The following is a 21,359-nucleotide window of genomic DNA, read 5'->3' as shown; positions in this document are numbered from 1 at the left end:
AAAGCTGTTCCTTTGACTGGCTTCTGTTGGAAGAACAGCTGTACGCATGGTCCGAATGTCAGCCAGTTCCTAATGATTTGGACGATATTTGGACTGTGTGTAACCCAGCTTAAAAGAAGACTGTTGCCCCTCATAAAAGGAAGCATGTAAACACCTCAATGGCAAACCAATATTTCCGCATAAACATGGTACACAACTATATTTACTATGAATATGATATAGGACTCTTTAGCCATGTAATGCTGCTAAATGCATTTAAACTACAGTTACCCTTTAATTCTTAGTCCTTTCATGATGTGTTTGGAACATTTTTGTAACCTGAAGATATAACATATCCCTCATATAAGTGTTTCAGTTTATCCAAGAGTCTGGCACACTACCTATAGCTAGTGTCCATTTATCTCTCTATCTTATTCCCTTGCCAAACAGGCTTCATTCTTTTTTATTAACACAATACAGCAGCTGAAATGAAAAAGAAAAAAAATGTCTGTGGAACATTCGAAATTGTTCCTGACATTCCACTTACAAACAATCCTAGCAGTATGTAGTTTAGCGGAACTTTGCGACGGGCTTGGTCACAGCAGGCCAGGACCATAACCAAGATGAAGGTACAGGGTCTGCAAAACAACAGAGCATGGGTATGTCATCAGCAATATCATCTTTAGAGGGTGCTACACAAAAAAGAACCCGTATCCTAGTGTGCTGCTAGAATAGTGTAGTGAATTATAGGTAAAATTATTGTGTGAGTCATATGATTGAGGTCAATAACTCATATGATTGAGTTATTGCAGGTCAGCTGGATGACTCAACAGGCTGTGGTTCTATTGCCTCCTCCTGACTCTGGAGGACCATGGAACCTTCCAGAAGTTGGTAAGCAGGAAGAGGTGGAGACCTCATCTGCATGTTCATGAAACTCTGGCCAATCCCAGATTTGGAGGCCCTGGTAGAGCGGTGGACTGGCCCATAAATATGGGAGAGTCAGGCTGACAGAGGAGTCGGGTGGAAGATGGAGTGCAGAGCAGACTGTCGGTGCCTAGGAGCAATCCCCGAGGTCTGGGGAGGAGCAGTCTCTAGACTGGGCTCGGGCTGGCTCAGGAGGATACATTCAGCAGAGAGGTGCAAATGGGATCAAGGCCTGGAGCAGTAAGGAGCAAAGAGGACAGTGTGAGTACAGCAACACACTCTGGGATCTACAAGGGGAAAGACTGCCACACATAGCAAGCTTTCTAAGGACAGCACTGCGCTCAATCTTTAATCCTTGTCCTTGGAGATCTTCCGGGAAGCCAGGAGGGCTGGTAGTGCTTGCAGGCTGTGGAGATGAGAGCAGTTCTATAGGGGGAGAGAAGACATCCCTGCATGTACAGTTGTGTTCAAAATAATAGCAGTCAGACATCACTAACCTGATCAATCACTGTTTTTGGTAGAAATGATATTTCTACATGACATAATTTACTAGCAGGTGTAGTAGAGTAATAGAAATCCAACAGACCCAACAGTCATGACATGCATGCTGCTGATTCTGTGTAACTGAATCACTAATTGGAAGGGGCATGTTCAAAATAATATCAGTGTGGAGTTCTATTAGTGAGGTCATTCATTCTTTGAAAAACAGATGGCAATTATTGCCCTTATTTAAGGAAGGAAGGCAGCAAATGTTGTACATGCTGGTTACAGTGCATTTCTCTCTGAAATTCTGAGGAAAATGGGTCGTTCCAGACATTGTTCAGAAGAACAGCGTACCTTGATTAAAACGTTGATTGGAGAGGGGAAAACATATAAAGAAGTGCAGAAAATGATAGGCTGCTCAGCTAAAATGATCGCAAATGCTTTAAAATGACAACCAAAACCTGAAAGACGTGGAAGAAAGCGAAAAACTACCATTCGAATGGATAGAAGAATAGCCAGAATGGCAAGGACTCAGCCAACAATCAGCTCCAGGAAGATGAAAGAAGGTGTGACGTTCCCTGTGAGTACTGTTACAATTAGAAGACGCCTATGTGAAGCCAAGCTATCTGCAAGAAGCCCCCGCAAAGTCCCACTGTTGAAAAAAAGACATGTGCTCAAGAGGTTACAATTTACCAAAAAGCACATTGACTGGCCTAAAGAGAAATGGCGCAACATTTTGTGGACTGATGAAAGTAAGATTGTTCTTTTTGGGTCTAGTGGCCAGAGACAGTTTGTCAGACGACCCCCAAACACTGAATTCAAGCCACAGTACACTGTGAAGACAGTGAAGCATGGTGGTGCAAGCATCATGATATGGGGATGTTTCTCATACTACGGTGTTTGGCCTATTTATCGCATACCAGGGATCATGGATCAGTTTGAATACATCAGAATACTTGAAGAGGTCATGCTGCCTTATGCTGAAGAGGAAATGCCCTTGAAATGGGTGTTCCAACAAGACAATGACCCCAAACACACCAGTAAACGTGCAACATCTTGGTTCCAGACCAACAAGATTGACGTTGTGGAGTGGCCAGCCCAATCCCCGGATCTTAATCCAATAGAAAACTTGTGGGGTGACATCAAAAATGCAGTTTCTGAGGCAAAACCAAGAAATAGAGAAGAACTGTGGAATGTAGTCCAATCATCCTGGGCTGGAATACCTGATCACAGGTGCCAGAAGTTGGTTGACTCCATGCAACACAGATGTACAGCAGTTCTCAGAAACAGTGCGACTACAACCAAATATTCATTAAGTGATTCAAAGGAAAGCAAAATCTTCAAACATTTTTCAGTTTATATAGTGAATGTTTGAGTTTGTAAAGAAGAATACAAACACTGCTATTTTTTTGAACAGTCTAATATTCACTTTTCTTCAATTTTTATTTAGAGGAACAACACAAATGTGATCTATTTTTCTTCATGTTATGATTTGGAATAGAATGTGTCGTGTTCCCAATGCATTTGTGTGTATGGAAATAAAAGCTATTAGAAGGATTTTGAGCTTTATTCACTTTTTTCAACACACTGCTATTATTTTGAACACAACTGTAGCTACAAGAAGTAAAGTGATTTCTGAAGGGCTGTTAGTTCCTCGCCCGTAGAGTGCAGCTGCTACTGATCTGCAACAACTGATGGCTTTCAGAAAAAGAAGAGTCCAGGATCTGCTTTTGTACATAGGAAGGAAATGTCCCCCTTCCATTGTTTCAAGCTAAACTGGGCACCCCATAATCCCTATTCCCCATCCAAGTTGCTTTTCGCTAATAAAACAACAAAACCAAGCCCATGGACTGGTCATTGTCTTTGAATGCAAGTTGGTGTGAGAAATACCTGTTACCTGGCTGCCTGGGGTGAGGCTTAGGGATACCTACAACACAGCGGCCTTCACGAGGGTAATGCTACATATCAGTGGTGTATTTAGGTTTTGTGCTGCCCTAGGTAACACAAAAATCGGCGCCCGCTGCAGAGAGAGCCTGACATTGACCAACACCACCCCTGCCTCCCAGCCGAGAGAGCCTTCCACTACCACTGCCCCCCATACACCAGCCACCATCCCCCATGGCAAGAGAAAGACACTCACCTTCACAGCTCCTTACCTCCCCAGGAACGAGAGTCAGGCTGTGCATACACCATCATGAAACCCGCAGCCTCTCTAGGAACCCACCAGGATCCTATGCCACGTGTGTCCCTTCTTCCGAGGGTCAGTGCTGCCCCCCCTGAAAAATGCCACCCTAGGCAAATGCCTTGTTTGCCTTGTGGTAAATACACCCCTGCTACACATGGCAATCCATCTTCTTATGACACCTCTACTCTGTAAATCTGACATCAACTTGGCATCAAGGCCTCTGCTTTGTTAGCATAAAGATAATCTAAGAGGCAAAACTACTGTTACCCATACCCGCCTTGAATTTCAGCTAATTCATCAGGAATTAGACAAAGTTCAAGCTGCAGGTGGCCCCTGTTGGCACCACCTGGCTTGACAAAAGTTGCTATATTTTTTTTCAGGAACCTGGAAAGTATTGCACCAGCGATCAGCAGATTGTTGGTGCCATACAGGTCTCCTGCAGACTGTCAGTGTTATCTGTACAGGCAGGCAGGTTTACACTGACAGGAAGAATCAATGAACTACCACAGAGCTCAACAGCACCGTGGTAGTTAATTGAGGACTACAAGCCGACAGCTGCAAAGGCTGTTGGGACTTGTAGTTTCCCATTCACAGAACTCTGTGACCGAATGAACGTTTGTTTTTTTTTTTTTAAATTGTAACAGCTAGAGGGGGAAGGAGATCCCCTGCTAGCCGTCACAATGGGGGATCAGGGCGGGGGGCCAGTCCCACAGTAACATGTTACACATTACACCCTGAATATGGGTGTAACATGTTACGAAATCCTTTAAGACACCAGTGTAATAGGTGCTCCATATGTTCTACATTTAGTTGTAAAATACAGATGTTATATAAAAAGAAATAAAAATAAAGAATTTAAAAAACTTGAAAAATTTATAAAAAATAAATAAACTGACCCAAACCCACTATAGGTTCCTTTTGAAGACATTGGCTGTTTGTTTGACTTAGCAATGTAAAGACAGCTTATAAGATGACTTACATGAGGGCATACAATATATATGGATAGTCCTGCACCCAATTTCGGAGTGTTTTCCTACAAGATAGCAAAAGTAAAATATATACCTATATTAATCTGAATTATATGCTACATACAGTATATACAGTACACACACCAAGTTCTCAGAACTGGATATTATTTTAAACCAATCTCCAAGCAAATGTGTATCTTCCTTTTGTACCAATTTCCTGAACTAAAAACTTAAGATTTTGCTATTTACAGATTCTGTTTGATGTTTTTGGAGAAGCAGAGGTGAGAGCCTGCTGGAAATGTCACACGAGATTAGGAACAAGATCTGTAGACCTAAAGAATTGCTAAGCCTTAATTTTTTCAAATAATGAATTTAAAGATGAACTCCTGGATAAGCAAATATTCTCCAAATACGAGAGTCAGGTGTATTAGTTCTTCAGTATCTGTGTGCTTTCTGTATTTTTTCCAGATCTGCACCGTAATCCAGTGTGAGACTCTGTGCAGGGACTTCCTGTAATAAAGACCACTCTTTGCTGCTCTCTTTCCTTGTGCAGGGTGACTGGTCCTGTCTCCGCCTCCTCCTGCAGTTTTCTGCAGGCAGCCTGTAGTGGGTGGGGATTGCTGAGTCCTTCCCACAGATCTGCTCGCAAGAAACCTTCCATGGTGCAGTATCTCCGGTCCTCGCTCCGTCCACCCTCCGCACTCTATTCTTGAAGAATAGACTGCGGAGGGTGGACGGAAGAATAGAGTGCGGAGGGTGGACGGAAGAATGGAGTGCGGAGGGTGGACGGAAGAATGGAGTGCGGAGGGTGGACGGAAGAATGGAGTGCGGAGGGTGGACGGAAGAATGGAGTGCGGAGGGTGGACAGAAGAATAGAGTGCGGAGGGTGGACGGAAGAATGGAGTGCGGAGGGTGGACGGAAGAATAGAGTGCGGAGGGTGGACGGAAGAATAGAGTGCGGAGGGTGGACGGAAGAATGGAGTGCGGAGGGTGGACGGAAGAATGGAGTGCGGAGGGTGGACGGAAGAATGGAGTGCGGAGGGTGAACGGAAGAATGGAGTGCGGAGGGTGGACGGAAGAATGGAGTGCGGAGGGTGGACGGAAGAATAGAGTGCGGAGGGTGGACGGAAGAATGGAGTGCGGAGGGTGGACGGAGCGAGCACCGGAGATACTGCACCATGGAAGGTTTCTTGCTTTATACCCTATATATGTTACCTTGAGTGGAGGAGTGAATAAGGTGCGCTGGGCAGAGGTCTTTTTCCTATCTCATGGTCCCCGTGAGGAGTGGAGAGGATCTGTTACTGTTTATTATAGCCCTGTGGCCCTGTGTGGGTCAATGTGTGGAGGTGAGCAGGCATTGCTGCCATTTGAGGATTTCTGTTCTTTTTTCACTGGAGTGAAGATCACATCAGCACAGATTCACTTGCATGGACTTTATGTTCTCAATGAACACATATATAATTTGATTGGTTTGACGTTTGTATATACACCGTGTGTTTTTAGAGATATTGATAAATAGCACGGGAATTTGTTCTTCTTAAAGAATCGATTCACAATTAGTTTGTCACATATTCAAGGTCATGTTTCACTTATACTTGTGGAAAGAGATATTTATTTGTTTGCAATTATTTGTCACTGAGCACTATTGTGTGTGCACGGCTAGTAATATATAATATTTATCTGTATTTAATAGATAGGATATATAGCGCTTCACTATTTACAGTTACTTTTTAAGTCCAAGGAGGTGCATGCAACCTCATGAATTTATCTCTTTAATTTACATTTTTACTGAGTGCCAGCAGTACAGCTATCGCTATACTTCCAGTGCTCAGATATTGGATCTTCTGGACTTGAGTTCAGCAACTGTTTGAGCAGTTTAGCAAAAAGAGAACTGGGCAGGGCTGACACCACTCAGTCCACAAAAATGCTGTGTGCTGTCAGCCCACAACAGGACTTAGGAACGAACTGCATTTCTGGCAAAGTAACTTGCAACTTGTACTTGTAACTTGTACTTGCAAGGTCTTTAATAGGATAAAACACAGTAAAATATGCATGTGTTTTAGAGGTGTACTGTTTTTTTTTTCCCCTGACATACACTTACCAGAATGTAAACATAAACACAATTCCAAATGTGAGAACTAACTGTATGGTCAACGTAAAGTAGACTTTCCGGATAAAAGCTGAAACATAAAATAGCAATGGTTATAGAATACATCATTAAAATGCCTAGTACAGTTTACGGTCCAAAATAAATCTGCGGTCATACCAGCGTGGTAGATTGCTATAGACACTCGGAAAATGATCCTATAGAAGGGGTTGAAGCTACCGATCAAGCAGCAGAGCCAGCTGCCAGAAGATTTGGGTCAGGATGGAATTTAGCACAGTAGCCCCGTGTCATTTTCCTTCGGAGCCCGATCCGCGGTCAGATCACAATCCAGAGGCCAGTGACAGAAGGAAGTGATGCGGCAACTCCTCACCAACTGTTTTAACCCCATTTTTGTTGACAATCCCGCTGAAACATGTGGATTGCCCAGAGTTGCAGGGTGTTTGCGGCGCTTCTCCATTTACTTGAATGTGCAGCGTTCGGCGGTCTTTTGCGTCCACCAATCGTTACATGTTGGGTGAAGCTTACCACGGGTGTGAAGCAAAGCATCACCCCTTCGGTCAATACTGCCAACTACTTGAATTTGTACAAGCAGCCAGTGTAATCTGGGCACTTTTCTACTGACCGTAAATGCCTGTAAGATGTAAAATGTGCCAGTGAAAATCTGGCTGTGACTGCTTGGCTCAGAAATGCATGTGCTAGCTGAGACCATCCGAGGCACCGAGTTTGTGTTCTGAGCGGCGCCAGTGGGGAGGGCAGGTCTTCTGAACTCTGGCAAGACAGTACAAGGAGGTGCCAGCGACTCAGGAGTGCGTGGTCACTTCATGCTGTGTTGTGATGATGTCATGAATGGTGCAAATGCAAAGCCTCCTTCTCCCTCTCTCCCTCTCCCCCTCTTTCTCCCTCCCTCTCTCTCGCTCTCCCCTTCCCTCTCTCTCCCTCCCTCCCCCCTCTTTTTCTCTCTCTCCCTTTCCCCCCTTTCCCCCCCTCTCTTCCCCTCTCTCTCCCTCCCTCCCTCTCTTCTCTCCCCCTCCCTTTCTCTCTCTCTCCCTCTCTTCCCCTCTCTCTCCCTCCTTCCCTCCCTCTCTCTCTTCTCTCTCCCTCTCTCTCTCTTCTCTCTCCCTTTCTCTCTCTTCTCTCTCCCTCCCTCTCTTCTCTCCCCCACCCTTTCTCTCTCTTCTCTCTCCCTCCCTTTCTCTCTCCCTCTCTCTCTTCCTCCCTCTCCCCCACTCCCCCCTCTCTCTCTTCCTTCCTCTCCCCCACTCTCTCCCTCCCTCTCCCTTCCTCTCCCCCCTCTCTCTCTCCCTCTCCATCTCTCCCTCTTCCTCTCTCCTCTCTCTCTCCCCTCTCTCTCTCCCCCCCTCCCCTCCCTCTCTCTCCCTCCCTCCCCTCCCTCTCTCTCCCTCCCTCTTTCTCTCCCTCTCTTCCCCTCTCTCTCCCTCCCTCCCTCTCACCCTCTCTCTCTCACCCTCTCAGAACAGGAATACAGGTGAATCTTTAGAATTGGGGACATAAATTCTGGTAATCCTGCTGGCTACCAAAGATTTCCCCTCGCTTTCTGTGGAAATTAAGGGGAAATCTCTCCAGTTGGACATAGGTCACAAAAAATGATGGATTATAAGAACCCACCCTTAATATATCAAAAATAACATAAGACATATGTGTATACCTTAACATCTACCTTAAATATAATTGCTAATAACATATTGAACTTGTTTGTAGCTTAAATACTGAAATTTGCACTTAAAACTGTGATTTTTGTAACTTTTGGAAATGGCAGTAAAAACATGGCTGTGCTAGTAAATTTTGGGTGTTGTTCGTGAATTTCATTCTGGTAGGTTGGCTCGCATGTACACATCCTCATTTGATGCCTAAGCTTAAGGGGGGGGGGGTGGTAGGCATCAAAGGTGGGGCTTAACCATGCATTTTTGCATCCCCCCCAACCACAAGTCTAAATGAAGAATAAAGAGGAAGGGGTTCATTCAAGACAGGGGAGGAAGAAAAAAAAAAAAAAGGACAAATGAACTTTGTTTTAAAGTGAACTTACCTTGAACACCAGTTTGTACAGTATATACCCCTTCATTACTAGGCCATTTTTTTTAGTTTTCAGTGCTGTGATAGTTTGACTGAAAATTACTCAGTCTGGCAACACTTTACCTAAATTAATTTTATATCATTTTTAGATGGATAGAACTTTTTTGGTTTATTATATAAAAGGAAAAAAAGACTAAAATAGTTTCTCTTACTTTCAGTTATAAAACATATCAAATAAAAATGCCATTACAGTGCGAAATGCCCTAAAAATTACCGCTTTTTGGAAAATGGACAGCCCAAGGTGATCTAATTTTTGCCACTTTTTTTTTAAAGAATTAAAAAATGCTGCCTCCACCTAACAAATGAACTTTTAATTCTTTCGTCAGATCATCCCTCACAGTTAATGCCTTTTGTACCACCTGTCCCACCCCCATTAGATTGTAAGCTCTTCTGCGCAGGGCCCTCCTAACCCTATTGTATTGTAACTGGACTGTCACATTTTATATTATTATTATTATACAGGATTTATATACCACCAACCGTTTGCTCAGCACTTTACAATATAAAGGGAGACAATACAGCAACAATACAGTTCAATACAAGAGGGTTAGGAGGGCCGGATCCTGGGAGCTTACAATCTAAGAGGGAGGGGCTGGTGGTACAAAAGGTAATAACTGTGGGGGTGAACTGGTAGGAGGAATAGAAGATTCCATTATTAGCTGAAGGCAGGATAGGTTTCCCTGAAGAGATACAGTCAGGTCCATAAATATTGGGACATCGACACAATTCTAACATTTTTGGCTCTATACACCACCACAATGGATTTGAAATGAAACGAACAAGATGTGCTTTAACTGCAGACTGTCAGCTTTAATTTGAGGGTATTTACATCCAAATCAGGTCAACGGTGTAGGAATTACAACAGTTTGCATATGTGCCTCCCACTTGTTAAGGGACCAAAAGTAATGGGGTCTTCCGGGTCTTTTGGTGTTGCTGAGCTCACCGGTGCGTTCCTTCTTTTTAAGAATGTTCCAAACAGTTGTTTTGGCCACACCTAATGTTTTTGCTATCTCTCTGATGGGTTTGTTTTGTTTTTTCAGCCTAATGATGGCTTGCTTCACTGATAGTGACAGCTCTTTGGATCTCATCTTGAGAGTTGACAGCAACAGATTCCAAATGCAAATAGCACACTTGAAATGAACTCTGGATCTTTTATCTGCTCATTGTAATTGGGATAATGAGGGAATAACACATACCTGGCCATAGAACAGCTGAGAAGCCAATTGTCCCATTACTTTTGGTCCCTTAACAAGTGGGAGGCACATATGCAAACTGTTGTAATTCCTACACCGTTCACCTGATTTGGATGTAAATACCTTCAAATTAAAGCTGACAGTCTGCAGTTAAAGCACATTTTGTTTGTTTAATTTCAAATCCATTGTGGTGGTGTATAGAGCCAAAAATGTTAGAATTGTGTCGATGTCCCAATATTTATGGACCTGACTGTAGGTTTTCAATGATCGCCTAGAAGTGTGCAGAGTAGGTGATAGTCAGATAGATTGGGGTAGAGAGTTCCAGAGGACGGGGGAAGCTCTGGAGAAGTCCTGGAGATGAGCATGGGAGGAGGAGACAAGGGAGCTAGAGAGTAGGAGGTCTTGCGAGGAGTGGAGAGTATGGTTTGTGTGATATTTAGAGACAAGATCGGTGATGTAATTTGGGGCAGAGTTATAAATGGTTTTATATGTTATTGTTAATGTTTTGAATTTTATTTGTTGGGCAATGGGAAGCCAGTGGAGGGATTGGCAGAGAGGGATGGCAGATATGGAACGGTTAGTAAGGTGGATGAGTCTGGCAGCAGCATTCATAATAGACTGAAGAGGGGATAGCCTGCGATGAGGTAGGCCAATGAGGAGGGAGTTACAATAGTCAACGCGAGAGATAACAAGGGAGTGAATAAGTTGCTTAGTGGTTGTAAAGTGCTGCACAAACTGTCGGCACTATAGAAATCCTGTATAGTAATATTTTTAATAAGTATTAGGGATTTTCCATTTTTGATAGGTAGGATTGAGTTCATCTTTAAGAAATTATATTTTTTCTGAAGGGAAATATGAAAGGAACAATTATAACAATGAAGTACCTGTATCTCATTGTATACCATAATCAATATATTGAAATGCCCTTGTTGATTCACTGGACAGGCATCTATGATGTAACACGTACCACCATACTACAGATAAGAATTGTACATTCTCACCAGTGATATTGTATGGAACTGCACACAGAGTGGTTAAACATTAGCCATTAGTATTTTCCAAGGCAGACCTTTAGCCTTTGATCATGAATCAAACACATTACATTAGGTGAGGCCCATAATGCTCACTGATTTTCCAGATTTTGTCATTAATACTCATTAATACATTTCAAAACTACCATCAAGGCAGCCACTGTGGTTCCCATGGGGCCTACTGCAGATAGGGGACCATGAGGTGAGTTAGTAGGGTCAGCCCCACCTACATGGTGAGCATTGCGGTACTGCATCATAACACCTGCCTCCACAATAATTGGACCTCAGAGACTGCAGCTGTGTTCCCACTTCCAACAGATACTGTCCCATTGGTACTGACAATGTGCAGTGAGACCCCGTCTCCCCCAACTCTGCCTGCTTTTCTATGTAGGCAAAGTTCACTATTTTATGCTTTGCCAGGTGTAAATTGATAAAAGAAAGTGGCCAGCATCAGGAAAACACAGTAAAAAATCACAATAAGTGTTCATTTACATTTGTGGTTGGGGAGGGGTGGTAAAAACAAGTGATTGAGATGTGTTTTTACAGCCCCCAACCACTCCCCCTTAAAGCAGTATTACACCCCAAAACAGAAATGTTTTACATTGCAGCTTACTGATCTTTGAATGTGGTGGCTGCATTTGTTTTCTTTTTTCCATTATTTTCAGTTGATGATCTGTCTAGTAACACACTTCCTGTCTTAGGATGGCTCCTGGATGGAGGAGCAATAGAGACACCCTTGGGCAGCAGCGTTGTCAGTCTTTGGGGTTAGGGAAATGTTAGATGCACAAGTAGATTTAGATGGACTGAACAAAAATAATAAAGCCAAACTTTAGCTCACACTTTTTAAGTATGTAGCACTACCCTCTTGAGGGCCACTGGATTTGTTTGGGTCCCCCTAAGCTTTGCACAACCAGGTAACATGCATTTTCCATACTTGCACACTTATAGTCAGTAAACAGTCCTTGAGCTCGTTTTTTAGTTGTTTTTATTAAGGGGTAACAACTTGGATGGGGTCTAGGGGAATATATATGCCCAAGGAGCTGTAAACCTGAGGACAAACTTCACAGCAACAATACTGTACAAAAAGCAGATTAGCAAAAATGGAATACAGTCTTTTTAAGGAGCACTGAAGTCCCCTTGATGTATCTTCTCAGACACCAGATGAATCCTCCTCTTCACCCAGCTACATTGAGGGTATCCATGGACAAGGGGTCCCAAGATCTAACAATGAAGTAGTCCCGGATGAGAACTAGTTGGGTTTTGTACCTGACCCCCCCCCCCCTTATCTGGCCCAGGGGGTGTAGGAGTACTTACAATGACTTGTCCTGTCCTGTTAGCTTGGTTGGTTAATGGCTGCCTTCAGGCCTTACACTGGGCTGGCTCCTTCCCTGCTGCACAGGTTGTCCTCGCTAAGAGATGGTGGGACAGTGGTGATCCTCCAGTCCAGCAATCAGCCATTACGTAGGCTGCCCTCCCTGGGGCCTCCTCCCAGGCTCCACACTCCAGCCTTCCTCTCAGTCCATCTTCCACCCTCACTGCCTTCTGCTCCCCAGGCTCTGTCATATTTGAGGGTCTTCCATGGCCACCATGCCTGGCCTCCTGCCATGGAATTGACAAAGATCCCCCATAAACATGCAGATCTGGGCCTCCTCCCCTCCTCTGCCCCGTTCCAGAAAGTTCTCTAAGGTTCTGGAAATGTGGGGGGGGCTCCAGAAGCCCTGACGTATAGAACCTCTCAGCTTGTCCTGAAGTGAACTCACTACCTCACTCCCAGGCTAACTCACAGGCTGCTACCCAGCCTCTATAAAAAAAAAACCTATCTAGCTAACATGGAGGGAATTACAAGTAGTTACAGTGACAGTTTTGTTCCTTTTTGGGTTTTATATAAATTAATAAAAGCTGATCAGTGTATGTATTCCTGTTAGTGATACATGCTTTGTTTTAGCACTCTGAAACATTTGCTGGACTGTTTGGTCTGTTGAAAAACTGAAAGTTTGAAAAAAGTTGAAAAATTGGAAGAAAGTTGATAAACTGGAAGTTGAAAAATAACATTCAGGTTTGAGAAAGAACCATGGCCAGCCTCGAAATGTGTGGCCCCACCCTCGACATGCTGCCGACATCATATCTGGTCCACTCTGTGCTCCACTGAGACCTCCACCATCTCCCTGCTTCTTCCATTCAAGCTGGTTCCCAGCCTGACATCTGGATTGCCCAGGCTGCAACTTTTTGGACGAGAGCCCATACCCCATGAGCCAACCCCTAACTGGGATCATACTTAAAGTGGCATTTCTTCTTTATTATGTGAGTTCCTAATTTACATGCACTTACCATTATTGTCTACTGCTGTGCTTAGTCTGGCACCCCCTGTTGTGTTCTTTTGGCCCTACAGGTTTATCCTACTGACCAACCCAGTGTGTCTGCCTGGACTGAAGTACCCTGCTGTGCTGAGGTTCTCCACCAGAGACCCCACTTTATTGATAAGCCAGTGTTTTTAGCTGTCATATGTGAGTTGCCAATTGTCTTTTACCACAATAAATATGTAATGTACTACACTCAGAATGCACCCTCATGTTCTCCTTATCTGTTCACTCAGAGATACTTCATTCTCCTAAGAGGTGTTACATCAAGTGTTCTCAGCTCAGAAGAATGTTGCCTTGGAAGTTCCTATTGGCCTTCAAGGATTTTTTTCTGATCTCACTATACTACCAAGGTTCACACTCGTTATATTCCCGTTCACCTAAGGACTTCTGACATCAAGTCATTCTTTGGACTGTTCTTTTTGCTGACTTATGATTTGATTGCAACAAGAAGCCTCTGTGTGTTCATCCAATGAAATAAAGTGTTGAATGCAGCCAATACCCGAGAAAACAGATTGAGTTATGTGTTTTACTGGTGCAGGCTTGGCCAGGCTGGGCCTCAGGAGCTTCTTCTTGGACCATGTGTGTGAATACACCTGGTGAGAAAGGGGTTAACTGCGTGGTGGGCAGGAAGATGGGGAGAAGAGGTCTTGGACCGACATCCATGCATGTGACAGTAAAGATTTGGGTTGAACAACCTGTGAAGCCCTGCAGAGGCTGCTTGTGAAGACTACATATTAGACAAGGTTGAAGTATGACATTCACATTTTTTTGCCAAGGGTCAAAGGTATCTGCTGAAAAGCCTTGAGGAAAAGCTATCCAGTCATTGGCTTTGGCTGGCTTGAAGTCTACCTTTCTCTGTAGCAGAAACCAATGCCATGGCATTGGTGATTCCAATGATCCCAGCAGAAAGGTATCTGCACTTCTAACAATCATGAATTGGGGGTAATTTCTCCAAATGAATCAAATTTAGAGTATAGGTTTGGCTGGTATGGCTTCAAAAGAAGTGTGATTTGACAGCTAAAGCCTAGAGAGCATTTTAAATACAGAAAACCCTAAAAACAAGTCCAGCATGCAGACAATGTAGCTAAATTAAGGATTAATTTACCTCTTCTGATGGCACGCTCAGAGAATGGGCTGCTATCCTGGAGTCCAACAGTGTAATCTGGAGGTACTTCTACATCAGGCTTGTTCCTGAGGAAGGCCTGGTGAGGTTGCTCAGGAGGAGTAGGAGGAGGGTAGACGTGGTATGGCGGCCCACCCATTAGTGTTGGGTTCTGTTCGCTGTATGGTGGTGGGTTTGGCATAAAGCTAGCATTCTGATTGTAGGGCACAGGGGGGTAGGCAGGGTTTTGCACAGAGTAAACATAGGTCATCTCTGGATTAGTGACATTATTCTGCTCCTTTTGCATTTTTATTTCTGCAAAAAAAAAAAAAGAGAAGAAAACTTAGAGGGTCTAATTTACATGAAAATATCTAATATACAAATTTTCTTGGACAAAATCTGTGATTCATTACAATGTACCACATCTGGATCTTTTGTTGCTTTGTGACTTTGATATGATAAAGCAGAACTCCAGGCAACCAGCTAAACGCACAGATAAAATACACGTATGGAAGCGGTTTTATCTGCCAGAGAATTTATATTTCTGTCTTTATGCTTCTAAGATTAAGCACCCCTGCCACAAAGCACAGCCCTGCTTGGCAGAGCAGGAAACCCAATTTTTCTCTGATGTGGTTCAGTGACACTTACAGATGTTGGGGCTGATTTATTAAAGGCAAATAGTCTATTAACTTTGTTAGGAAAATTGCACTTTGCAATTCAATTTTTGGCATAACTTGGTGAATGAGGTGAATTCTGCTGACTTCCATCATCCAATTAGGTGCGTGGTCAGTTTTCTGGCTTGGCAGGGAACTTGCCTGTCCTCCAATGGCTTCTCCAACCATGGCTTCACTTCTCTCCTTTCCCCCATAGTCTTCCAACTCTGGGGGGTAGAGCCCCAATCTGCACCAGCCGCAGTTGCTCGGTGACATCTGCAAGGCCCATCCCGTGACATTACAGAGTAGACTCTGGCAGAGGAAATGGGGAGTGACAGCACAGCAGGACACAGAGGAGTCCGGGTACGTGGACATTGTCAGCCTGGGGAGCCTGGCCTTCTGCACCATTGTCCAAGCACAGTAGACATGGATCTCCTGACCACTGGGGAACATGTGTTCACTGTGGAGAGCATTGAGAAGAAGATAATCCACAAGGTAAGTCAATGGAAATCCTGTGAAGTCACTTTGCTACTTCCCCTGACTTCTGAGCAAGAGTCCATGTTAGAGATCACCCCTATGACTAGGCTGATTACTCACCCCCCTGGACCTTTTTATATAAAAGATGATCACTTGATCCCCTGGCTTCTTATATATTAAAAATGCTAACTAGATCTCTTGGCTTCTTGATTTCAATCCCATGGCTTCATACTTATGAGAGATGGTAGGTACTGTAGATCCTTTGGTTTCTTATATAGAAATGACAATCACATCATCCCCTGGTGTCTTATATACAACATGTTTACTAGATCCCTTGGCTTCTTATATACAAGGGAAGATTACCTGGGCTGGTCAGTCTAAAATGCTTGGGTCTCATTTTTTGTCCCAGTCTGGGCCTGCATAAGCGTAACTATCAAATTTTTTGTTGCCATCCATGAATCTGCTGGGTAGATTTCACCTCATTTCCTGTCCATGACACCAGTACAGGACATAAGGGAAGTGATTTTTCAGTGGGATAAGAGGAAACAGGCCATAACAACCACCTGACAGAACTTCTAACCCTTCCCTATTTTACTGAAAAAGTATTGCAATTTACATCTCCACTGAAGAGATTTCCCATTTTTCCAGCACTGAGAGGAAATCTTCAATGAGATCTTATACCGTAGTAAAAACCTAACATGGGTTCTATCCTTATCCTACTTTGTCCAAAAAAAAACCTAAATTGGGCTTTAGTTTATATCAAGGTAGAAAAAAACACTATTCCAACAAAAAAGTCATATTAAAAACAAAAACAATTTGCTGTTGAAGTCTTGCACTGTGGAAAATACATTCACCTCTGTTTCAGAGCTGCCAGTTTGACACCCCTGATCTAAGGCGTTATCAACCCTGAAAGAGTTAAAGCCTAACAACAGTGCAGGCAGACACACCAGCAGGAGCTTTGAGGTCAAATAAACACTTGGAAGAAGATTACAATGGACTGTACTGCAGACAGACTTTATGCCAAGAAGTATAGGAGCAGTGGGGAATGAAACTTATAAAATAATAATTATTTTAGCCTTTCCCTCTACTTTTTCTCTACAATGCCTATAGCTACAGAGGTGAATGAAGGTTTGCTTTAAAGCGCTTTTACTCACTGTTCAGGATATGTAAATATTTTAGTGTGAATATTCTGAGTGCAGGTTCCATTTAAAACAGAACAGGTCTCTTACATAAGTAAATGTTCGCGAGCAAAAGAATCAGACTCAGTTTTTGTGTTTTACCTGCCTAGGATTTGTAATTCTATGGAGACCACATTGGGAGTTAGGAACTCCTGCCAGACAAAACAATGAAGATCTTGACCCCCTTGCAGCAACAATATAGCAACAGCATAGCTTGGTCAAGGACATTGGATAAAATGCCAAAAACCTTCTGAGTGGACAGGAAACTAACAGAACTGGGGAGGTTATGTTTCTGCTCTCTCCTCCTGTCAACACATGTGCATGTCGCAGAGTCTGATTGGTTCCTTGTACTCTCCTCCCAGTCTGACTGCTGCTCTGCAGTGGATTACAGATGTCCATTACCAAGACAAATTCAGATAACTACACTGATTGCATACGCTGATGTCCGTATCTACAAAATCCAGTGGAGAAAAAAGCATCCAAGAGGTGCTAGGACCAGGCCGAAGGGCCTGGTATAGGGTTGCCACCTCATTTCTTTAAAACTAAACACTTATTAATTGCACAGGTTCTGAGGCTAATTTAATGCAGATACGGCTCTAAGTGAGTTTAATTATCACCTTAATGAGCCACAGAACCTGTGTAATTAATATGTGTTCGGTGTTAAAGTGATATGGTGGCAACCCTAGCCTGGTATAGACTGATGGGGAAACCCTGTGCTCTTTTTTTTTTTAAATTTGCGGGCTTGTTTTGTTTACATTCTGTGGTCAGAGGGGAATCCCACTGACAGCAGATGAGTTATGGTTGTTAAGGATGTGGCAGCCACACGCTTCTTCACAACCAGCTATTTACAATACATTTGAATAATTTGTTATGTTATCGAATGAATACGAAAATGTGATGTCATCTGAATGAAAACAAATGAATTGAATGCATTCGTTATCTTCGTTATAATGGTACAATATTTTTTTATTCGTTGTCATTCGATTTTATGTCTATTTGAAAATCTGGATATTTTCGTCCGAAAAAGTAACCAAAGCAAAGCGAGTTGCACGTGTCAAATAAGAACGTTTAAGCCTGGGTTTACACTTGTGTGGTGCGGTATATCACATGTGATTCGCATTCCTCTGCAAATTACATGCGATGTGTGTGCGGTGCGATTGGAGCCATACATCTTGTATGGCTCTATTTGCACCGCACCCGCACCAAAAACATGCAGGACCCTTTTTTGGGTCCGCACTAGAATCAGATCGCATGGGTTGTCACACCTATGCGATCCGATTCTGTACATCGCACCACGTTTTGCAGACCGTTTTCGGGGTGTTGTTAACTTAACATACACACCCGCTGCGGTTCACATGAACGGGGTGCAATTCTGATGCGGTGTGGAATTCGCACTGAAAACACTGCAAATTCCACACCGCATCAGTGTGAACCTGGACTAAAACTGAACTTTCCTGTGTAAATCTGGGAAGCAGATTGCTGGATCAGGACAGTTACTGGCCAGTATTATCCACGCTAATGTCCCGTACACATGATAAGAAAATCGTACTAAAAATTTTGCGGAACTACTGATCGAATGATTTTCTCTTCATTGATGAGCAGAATGTTTTAACCGATAGCGATACTGTGAACGACAAAATCTGGATGAACAGTGAAAAATGTCGTTTTGCATACGAATGACTGATTTTCTATGCGGTGGTATGATGGTCGTACAAAAAATTTTTATCAAGCGCTATCACACATGAGCAGAACCAGAAGATGACCCGGATGTTTATGTCCAAGGAATCTTCGTAAACACAAACAAAAAATCCAAATGTTATAAGTAGATTGGCCTAATGAGATAATGAAAGCAGAATTCTGCAGATTATATTTTATGTATCACTATTTATGTATATAGGTCATGTAATAATCTATATTATACTCATTGCTGGTAATTGTTGTGTATATCGCTCGTTCTGGCCGGAAGGGCGTGGCTACAAGGTCACACCGCACCAGTTCCACTTGAAGAAAGACTTCAACGCTATGTATTGCCTGACGAACAATTTTTTTAGATTGGTTAATGTGGGCCACGATTTCAACCAACGAACGAACGCCTCTCGGTCGTCCGATCGATTGATTTTCTAATCGTGTATTTCCACCTTAAGAATCAACACTTGATTCAGTCTTGATTGCTCTTGCAGAGACTGCTGGCTAGTCACTCTCCTGATCCAGCAATCAGCTTCCCTACACAGAATCTATTTTGAGTCTAATAAAGGTTCCTATGTTACCTGAAGCCCTGATAAAGGGAGAGTTTTCACTGACCCCCAAAATTCATTGACAGTTTTCACGAATAAACTAATCAATACATTTGGCCTATCTATAAAATGTCATATTTAGGGCAGCACAGTGACTAAGTGGTTAGCACTTCCACCTGGCAGTGCTAGGGTCATTGGCAGGGGCGGACTGACCATTTGGAACCTCGGGCACTGCCCGAGGCCCCGTGGTCAGTAGGGGGCCCCATGAGATGCCCTTGGTACCTTTTTCATAGGCTTTTTTGAGTTTGGGCAAGGACACAGGGGCCCCATGATCCCCTATTGCCCGGGGGCCCCATGAGTTGTCAGTCCGCCCCTGGTCATTGGTTCGAATCCCAACCATGGCACCAGCTGCCTGGAGTTTGCATGTTCTCCCTGTGCCTGCGTGGGTTTACTCCGGGTACTCCGGTTTCCTCCAACACTCCAAACACATGCTGGTAGGTGAATTGGCTCCTGTCTAAATTGTCCCTAGTATGTGTATGTATGAATGTGAGTTAGGGACCTTAGATTGTACACTCCTTGAGGGTTAGGGACTGATGTGAATGTACAATATGTATGTAAAGCGCTGCGTAAATTGATGGCACTATATAAGTACCTATAATAAATAAATATTTAACTGTGTAAGTTTATGCATCACTTCAACAAAGCCATGTACAAGTGATTTATTGCCACATTTATTTAAAAAGTCAAAACAGCTGATTGGCATGCTAGAAAAATTGTGAACTGATTTTTAAAAACTTCAGTAAAATGTGCCGTAATTTTGGCATACACACCTGGCCAATTTAGACGGACAAGCTGTATTTTTTTTAGCTATTGTTATTAACACACAAAAACTTTTTATTTACAAAGTCCATGTGACCTTTCTGTAGATGAGTATTTCAATAAAATATGGCAAAATCAACTAAAATCAGCTGTAGTTAACAAAATAAAAAAAAATGGTTAACAGAAAAAAAGAATGAACAAAACTATATATTATGCTGTCATAAACAAGATGAATAAAGGCAGCAAAAGAACAAACATTCATTCTAAATGTAGTGTACAGAGCTTTTTGAGTTTAAAAAAAAAGCTGCTTTATGGGGTTTTTTTTAAAGGATATATAACTGCGTTTGTTTTGTATTTCCCAGTTTTAATTAGAACTGAACTCCAGGCAAATATAACAAAACAGGAAACTAAAAAAAAGATAAAACACACAGAATCAATGTTTTCTAAAATACCTAAAAAAAAAAAAAATATATAAAAAGAGTCTCAGATGTGTAGTAAGGAATCATGTCCCACATTTTAGTCCATATGGGTTTAAATTAAATAAAATCTGTTTAAAATTGGTTTAAAATTAAAATCAATGAAACAAAATGCTTAAACTGTGACGGTCACACCTACATAAATGTATATATCATTTACATAAGATTGAAACATTATTTTAATCTCCTGGACTCTCCTAGTGATAGATCATTCTTTACTGCACTAAATCTTGCAAAATACTCCGTAAAATGTGCCTTAATATACTTTTGTCACTTATTGTTCCTCTGGAAAATTATTAAAACAAAAACGTTTAACTAAATTAAAATTAAGAAAACAAAAAAAACAAGTCAGTTAAAAAAAAAACTACAAACAATCTTTTGAACCAATTTGAAATGAACAAGTGTAAGCGCACTATAAAATAACATTTTAAAAAACTCAATACATTATGTACATTTCAAAATAGAATTTGGTACATATGTAAAAGTAGTACCGTATGTCTGGGTATCACAAATTGTAATAATTCTAAATAATATTTAAAAAATCTTATGAGAAATTCTTACCCGCTGGTTCAGCTGTGTCTTTGTCGTTCCAGATAGTCAGTGACAGCCAGTAACAGGCATTGTTCACACTGAACCCAATAACCAAACACGGTTATATTTCATGTCAAAGTTCGTCACCATCCGCTGGGCAGCACTTACCTGATTGGTGGAGAGAGGTGTTTACACAACTCAAGAACAGATAACATTTTTCCTTCCTAGTTTGGGAACTGTAAAACACAAATACACTGTAATAATACACGGTGTCAATCTAAGAATTGTTTGTTGCTCTAAATATATAGACAGTTTAAAATTCCAGAATCAGAATATGTAGGTAAAGGTGAACTCTCTGAAGAGACAGCAGCACAGAGATGATCCATAGTGTAGTAACACCAAACTTCCTGTCTTTTCCACTGGAGACACCTCCTGGAAGATGGAATCTTCAAAGAGGGGAGAATAGCCCAACAGCACATCAGTAGCCCAAGGCTCCAAAAAAAATCCGTAGGATCTTCCTTGGGGATTGGAAACAAAAGAAACACCGTGTACTTCCAAGTATGGAGGA

At 42.5% G+C, this 21,359-nt stretch overlaps 1 protein-coding gene across 1 annotated transcript in view; it reads right to left on the bottom strand.

Annotated features, from left to right (window-relative positions):
* The window catches only part of LOC149450282 (protein lifeguard 1-like), a 35,492-nt gene extending 14,610 nt beyond the window's left edge, over positions 1-20,882 (bottom strand). Inside the window, exons 1-5 of the mRNA XM_089692131.1 lie at positions 20,822-20,882; positions 14,427-14,738; positions 6,641-6,719; positions 4,551-4,604; positions 527-617 (exon numbers count right to left, since the gene is read on the bottom strand). Of these exons, the coding sequence (XP_089548257.1) occupies positions 527-617; positions 4,551-4,604; positions 6,641-6,719; positions 14,427-14,730 (528 nt within the window). The 5' untranslated portion in view covers positions 14,731-14,738; positions 20,822-20,882. The remainder of the gene's footprint in view (positions 1-526; positions 618-4,550; positions 4,605-6,640; positions 6,720-14,426; positions 14,739-20,821) is intronic.
* Between the last annotated feature and the right edge of the window lie 477 nt (positions 20,883-21,359).

The sequence above is a fragment of the Staurois parvus genome, unplaced genomic scaffold (genome assembly GCF_062004578.1).
Source record: "Staurois parvus isolate SC_StPar_1 unplaced genomic scaffold, SC_StPar_1.0 ptg000576l, whole genome shotgun sequence".
NCBI classification, from domain to species: Eukaryota; Metazoa; Chordata; class Amphibia; order Anura; family Ranidae; genus Staurois; species Staurois parvus.
The sequence above is the reverse complement of the archived record's forward strand: the minus strand, read 5'-3'. Positions and strand labels throughout refer to the sequence as shown.